Source organism: Neoarius graeffei, chromosome 27 (assembly GCF_027579695.1).
Source record: "Neoarius graeffei isolate fNeoGra1 chromosome 27, fNeoGra1.pri, whole genome shotgun sequence".
In the NCBI taxonomy this organism is placed as follows: domain Eukaryota; kingdom Metazoa; phylum Chordata; class Actinopteri; order Siluriformes; family Ariidae; genus Neoarius; species Neoarius graeffei.
This window is the reverse complement of record NC_083595.1, coordinates 10,685,687-10,691,959: the sequence shown is the minus strand read 5'-3', so window position 1 is coordinate 10,691,959 and position 6,273 is coordinate 10,685,687. Positions and strand designations below refer to the sequence as shown.

The 6,273-nt window shown below is 40.9% G+C and overlaps 1 protein-coding gene across 4 annotated transcripts in view; it reads left to right on the top strand.

Annotated features, from left to right (window-relative positions):
* LOC132874889 (hepatic and glial cell adhesion molecule-like) overlaps positions 1 to 5,332 on the top strand; it is a 24,838-nt gene extending 19,506 nt beyond the window's left edge. For 3 of the 4 annotated variants that reach the window (XM_060911369.1, XM_060911367.1, XM_060911368.1), the window contains 6 exons: positions 2,591 to 2,699; positions 4,178 to 4,214; positions 4,316 to 4,393; positions 4,478 to 4,555; positions 4,661 to 4,705; positions 4,785 to 5,332. In XM_060911369.1, coding sequence (XP_060767352.1) covers positions 2,591 to 2,699; positions 4,178 to 4,214; positions 4,316 to 4,393; positions 4,478 to 4,555; positions 4,661 to 4,666 — 308 coding nt within the window. In that variant the 3' untranslated portion in view covers positions 4,667 to 4,705; positions 4,785 to 5,332. The remainder of the gene's footprint in view (positions 1 to 2,590; positions 2,700 to 4,177; positions 4,215 to 4,315; positions 4,394 to 4,477; positions 4,556 to 4,660; positions 4,706 to 4,784) is intronic. The other variant, XR_009651716.1, reaches the window with a different exon arrangement.
* Positions 5,333 to 6,273: the final 941 nt, after the last annotated feature.

Genomic DNA, 6,273 nt, shown 5'->3' with positions numbered 1-6,273 from the left:
CAATATTACACATATGTGAGTGGCAAAAGTATGTGAACCTCTAGGATTAGCAGTTAATTTGAAGGTGAAATTAGAGTCAGGTGTTTTCAATCAATGGGATGACAATCAGGTGTGAGTGGGCACCCTGTTTTATTTAAAGAATAGGGATCTACCAAAGTCTGCTCTTCACAACATGTCTGTGGAAGTGTATCATGGCATGAACAAAGGAGATTTCTAAGGACCTCAGAAAAAGCGTTGTTGATGCTCATCAGGCTGATAAAGGTAATAAAACCATCTCTAAAGAGTTTGGACTCCACCAATCCACAGTCAGACAGACTGTGTACAAATGAAGGAAATTCAAGACCATTGTTACCCTCCCCAGGAGTGGTCGACCAACAAAGATCACTCCACGAGCAAGGCGTGTAATAGTCGGTGAGGTCACAAAGGACCCCAGGGTAACTTCTAAGCAGCTAAAGGCCTCTCTCACATTGGCTAATGTTCATGTTCATGAGTCCACCATCAGGAGAACACTGAACAACAATGGTGTGCATGGCAGGGTTGCAAGGAGAAAGCCACTGCTCTCCAAAAAGAACATTGCTGCTTGTCTGCAATTTGCTAAAGATCACGTGGACAAGCCAAAAGGCTATTGGAAAAATGTTTTGTAGATGGATGAGACCAAAATAGAACTTTTTGGTTTAAATGAGAAGTGTTATGTTTGGAGAAAGGAAAACACTGCATTCCAGCATAAGAACCTTATCCCATCTGTGAAACATGATGGTGGTAGTATCATGGTTTAGGCCTGTTTTGCTGCATGTGGGCCAGGATGGCTTGCCATCATTGATGGAGCAATGAATTCTGAATTAGGAAACCCACAAGCATCCCAGAGTTGAAGCTGTTCTGTACGGAGGAATGGGCTAAAATTCCTCCAAGCCGGTGTGCAGGACAGATCAACAGTTACCGGAAACGTTTAGTTGCAATTATTGCTACACAAGGGGGTCACACCAGATACTGAAAGCAAAGGTTCACATACTTTTGCCATTCATATGTAATATTGGATCATTTTCATCAGTAAATAAATGACCAATATAATATTTTTGTCTCATTTGTCTAACTGGGTTCTCTTTACCTACTTTTAGGACTTGCGTGAAAATCTGATCATGTTTTAGGTCATATTTATGCAGAAATATAGAAAATTCTAAAGGGTTCACAAATTTTCAAGCACCACTGTATACAGGGTTGTTGTAGCTCAGGTTCAATCTCAGAAACACCACAGAGAAGCTGTTTGTCCTCAACTGCTCAGCTTTATGCTCGGATAGGATTTGGCTTCATTTGGAAGTCACTTTGGAATAATTATTAACTTCACGAGGGAGACAAATGACTCACAGTATAAAAAAATTGTCGTTTGGTTGTAATTGAAGGCAAATTGCTGTGATATTAAAGAAATAATACACTCCATCACACCATGCCACAGTTGAACAACACGTCCTCAAGTGTTTTATTCCTTAAGCTTCACTCTCACACTAAAAAATCCCAACTAAATAGCACAACAGTTTGACTCCTACTCCTGCTGAGTGGTGGGACGGGGTGTCGGGATGTCCTTGTCTTCATCACTGGGCATGGCACAATGGCCTGACAGCGATGATGGGATTGCAATGTCCTCACTTCTGGGCGTCGTAAGCTGAAACATACATGAAAATCAGTATATATAATATGAATTACATAAGCATATAGATACTGAAATGAATGTTTAAAGCACCTGTGAAAATCCCTCTGGCGGGGTGCTGTGCTTTCTGCCGGCTTGAAGGCATACTCCTCCCTCTCCATGCAGGGCTTGCTCGTGCTGCCACAATCATCAAATTCTTCCTCCTCCTCCCCCTCTGCTGTTTCAGGCTGGGTTACTTCACTTTTGCTCGCTTCTTCTTGGGTTCCATTTTCTAAACTTTAAACTGAATTTTTAAATTTTTCCCACAAAATATCCAATGTTCTTCAGTCGTTAGACAGATGCAGAATGCTGCTGGTTTTATACCCGCTGCTGGTTTTATACCCACTCCTGGCTTGCGTCACACGCAAGTTATGAGTGATTTGTAACGTGTTAATCACATGCATCACACATGCTTCATAAGTGCGGCCCGTACTCGTAGCACAGGAAACTGGTAAAATGCAAGTCGCACGCACTCCACACTCACTGATCACGTGCGTCAGACATACGCTTTCCACGGGCTAACGGCGCAATTTTTCCCACGCCTCGAGGAAGTCAGGCGTGCAACTTGTACTTGATAAGTATTTTGCCCAGACTCCTCCCCCAAACTTTCCCCCGGGTTCACCACGACCCTGCGGCACGGCTGTGAGCTACCAAACCGTGTGACCCGTGCATGTCCAAAGCACTTACGGCGGGTTGCGAGTGAGACTTTATTTCAGTGAGTAACACTTTAATGGGAGTGTTTATTGAGTGTTGTATTAAGACTAATCAGATGAGTAAAAAGTCATTATATTGGAATGAAGGGATTTTTTTGTGCTCAATAGTATTTCATTCATTTTATTTCCGCATTAAAAAAATGTCAAAATGGAACAGTAACAGTTGCCTCTGTACATGTGCTCAAAATTGTCTCAGGTGGTGATGAGAGCTCAGTTGAGGTGTGGAAGCTGCATGCTCTATGGGGAGCTGTTGCACTTGTTCCTGGTCTCTTTCTCTCTCTTCTTATCACCGTTCTTTGCATGAAGTGAGTGAATGAATTCTTTCATCATGACAATGAATCTGATCCAGAAACTTAATCCAGTCTTAAAGGGCATATCCTGGACCAATTTAGGTTTTTTTTTAATATGAAAGTATGTCCCTTTACACACTCATCCAGAAGGGTAATTTTGCACAAGGCCATCTGTCTACAGCAGAAAAAAATAAAACAACAAAACGCATCTGGAAAAATCCCAAGGGAGTCTGGAGCCATACTGATCCAGATTCGTGACGTCACGTGCGGATCCGCCAGCAGGCTGAGAGACCCTGCATGGATTCAGTGCACAGTCTGTGTAGACCAAGTTTAGTAGCGAGCGATTTTGCATTGAAATATGGAATTGTCGCCTGAGCACAATGTTACTTCACCTTTGGATGAAGAATGAGATGTCAGAATTGGGGCTTCATCTGTTTGGATTTGATGATGATTCAAGTATTCAATAGTAATTCAAAATTACTATTATGTATTTATATATTTCTTCATTTAGAAGAGTACTGGCTACTGTAGGAGAAAGATTTCATAAGCTACACACATGGAATCGGCTAAGCAGGGTTGTACAGTATATACATTTAATGTGTTTGACAGGTCCCAAGATCTCAAGCCCTGACACGCATATCCCTTGATACATGTGAAGTAAGTGTATTATCGCCCAGCGCTTTCGTGTTGTTTACTTTTGTGTGTGTCAATAAATAACATTATCCGTGTACCACACAAACACAGGAACACCTAATTTAGAGTATAGTCTCTCTTATTTCTTACCCTGGCAACAGTCAACTTGTGAATTGCTGATTTTCTTGGTCTTTTTCTCGGCTTTGCTTTGGTCCTCGGCTTCGAGGGCCTCAGTGGATGTAGCACTTCGCCTTCTGTCAGGGGAGACGAACACGGCTGGCTCCTTTGGTGACGCTGAAACAAATGGAGATGGTGTTGCTTTGGGCATTCTAACAGATGGAACTGCATCTTTTTTTCAGATCAAGTTGCTTCTTGAAGCCCATTTCCCATTGCAAATAGTTCTCAAAGTCATAGGGCTTTATAAAGTGAGCCCCGCATACTATGCTGTGGTCTGTTGCATATTGCCAGTTTTTCCGGGTGCCTCGCACGAAGCGCTCCCATTTCTCTCTCATCGTCCGGTCTTTTGGAAAATGATGAGTACTAATCCCATCAAGATTGGTGTTGCTACACCCTCCTACGATACACCTGTTAACCATTTTAATAATTACGTGATGTTGAAGAAATTTGCAGAAAACCACCAGGTCATATTCTCATAAACAAACCAACACTGACAACTGAATTTTTCTGGTATTGTGCAAGGTGTAAAAATTGCACAAAATGCAAAATGTGACCGATATTTGACCAAAGTTTAACATAAAATAAGAGAATTACTTTGATCTTGCTCCTAAATATACCCAAGATGTGCCCTTTAAGCAGGAACAGATTCAATAACCATGTTTTAATGCCGTTTGTGTGAACAGGAGGAAGAGAGGAGCAAAGAGAGACACAGATGTTCAGGTACTGAGAGAACTTTTCACTTGATGGCTTGCTCTACATAAAGTTCTTACAAATCTGTTCTTGATTAAATACGAAAGAAGATTTCTGTTAATTCCTGTCAGATTGTTCCATCGCCTGGAGATGACACATACACAGAACTTAACTCCAGGACTATGTCCCCAGATTATGACATTCTGCAAGTACGTTGTGTGTGTGTGTGTGTGTGTGTGTGTGTGTGCGCGCACATGCATGTGTCATCCTCTAAATTCTCATTTCCTCCGTAGAATGTTCAAAGCTCTGCCAGTGGCACTTACACAACTCTAAACCCTGCAACCATGTCTTCTGATTACGACACACTGAGGGTAAGTCTGTAGCGTGTGTGTAAGACAGGAAGAATTGTAACCCCCAATAACCATTCCTGAAAACAAGCATGGAGAATGTTGAGTTTATTTTTGTGTATTTTACAGTACTGATGCGTTCAGATGGTTGAACCCTGTAACCACGCCCTCAGAGTAAGTGTGTAGTCTGTGTGTTTGTGTACAAGGGTGCTACTGTGTAAAATGTGACAATGTATGGTTTATTTTTGTACAGGATGTGGTGACTCAACTCCGTGAAGAGAAATACTCCAGAACTGGTGAATGATAAGAGCTGAATTTGGTTAGTGACTTCACATTCAGCATCATGAACAGCACAGGAAGGATATCTATATAGCGCTACAGCTTTTCTGTCGTCCCTCTTCACTCTCTCCTGACCTCTGTTCATGCCAACATCGGAAATAATCACTGAATAAATTAGTCATTTCTGGCCGGTTTCTTAATTCTTGTTACTTTCTTTTCTTATTCATTTAGCTAAACATTTTATGACTTTGTTTGCTGTCATCTGATCCAGTATTTGTCATTTTAATGTCTTGTAAACTGTCGTGAAAAGCTGGATCATGATGATGATCATTAATTATGATTCCAGAATTATATCAGATCTCTTACTGTCGAATGTTTAACATGTTTTATGTAGAAGAATAAAATTGCGCTTGCAAGTTTTGACATGACAGAATACCGTATGCTGATTCAAAACTGTACTCAGCTTTTACCCAACTTCAATATACAGGCCAAAACTTTTACAGAATGTATAGAGCGGGGTAGTGCTGGGGAATTTGTTAAAATATTAATCAAATTAAATAAAGCAGAAATAAAAACATGAGTAAAATAAGTCAAAACACAATTTATGGACCCAAATAATTCTTTCAAACACGCACAAGCTCTCATCAGAAGTGACTGAGTTTCTTCAAGATGATCATAGCACACACAACACATGTAGAGTTTGCTTTGTTGGGATTGTCCAGGCTCATACTAATGATTTGATAACTCGTATATTGTGCAGTTTTTCATCTACTTCACTGTGCTTTTGAAGCTGAGGGTCTTGAAGCTGATGCTGGAACATTGGTCTATGTGGATTTTATGCAGATGCTGGAATGGCTCTTATTGGTTGAAAGCAGTTTGGAGAATGTACCATGTCTCTAAATTAAAGAGGTTATTGAAGTGAATTAATCAATAATATTTTGTGGAGAGGCTTGAAAATCTCAGCGGCTAAGACGAGGTCTAGCCTGGTTTACATTTTACTTGTTCATGTAAAAGGAGACTCTTCCAAGTGCAATATGGTGTCATAGAAGGTTCTGCTTTTGTTCAAAAAAACAACACAGAGAAGAGCACAGTGTTAAAGGTCATCATGGTGCAACTGGCTGTCTTCCTGGCAGTAACACTTCGTTCGGGAGCTCTGTGGATGTAGTATGTGAAATGGTAACATACTGAATATTTTGAAACATCCATACATGTTCTATGAGCCCATACATTTTCTATGACACTTATCCATTGTGGGTCACGGATAAGTTGGAGCGTATTTTGAAGCACAAATTTAAAAATGGGTTGTCATTTGCAAGTAGCATGAAAATGTGCTTGGTGTTTCTCTGGAAGAGAAAGTCGAGCTCAGCTAATTGCCACAGCAGCACTGGTGAGATTGGACAGGTGAGTGTGATTGAAAGGAGTTTTTCCATGACGGCACCATTAGACCACCAAAATTGACTGAT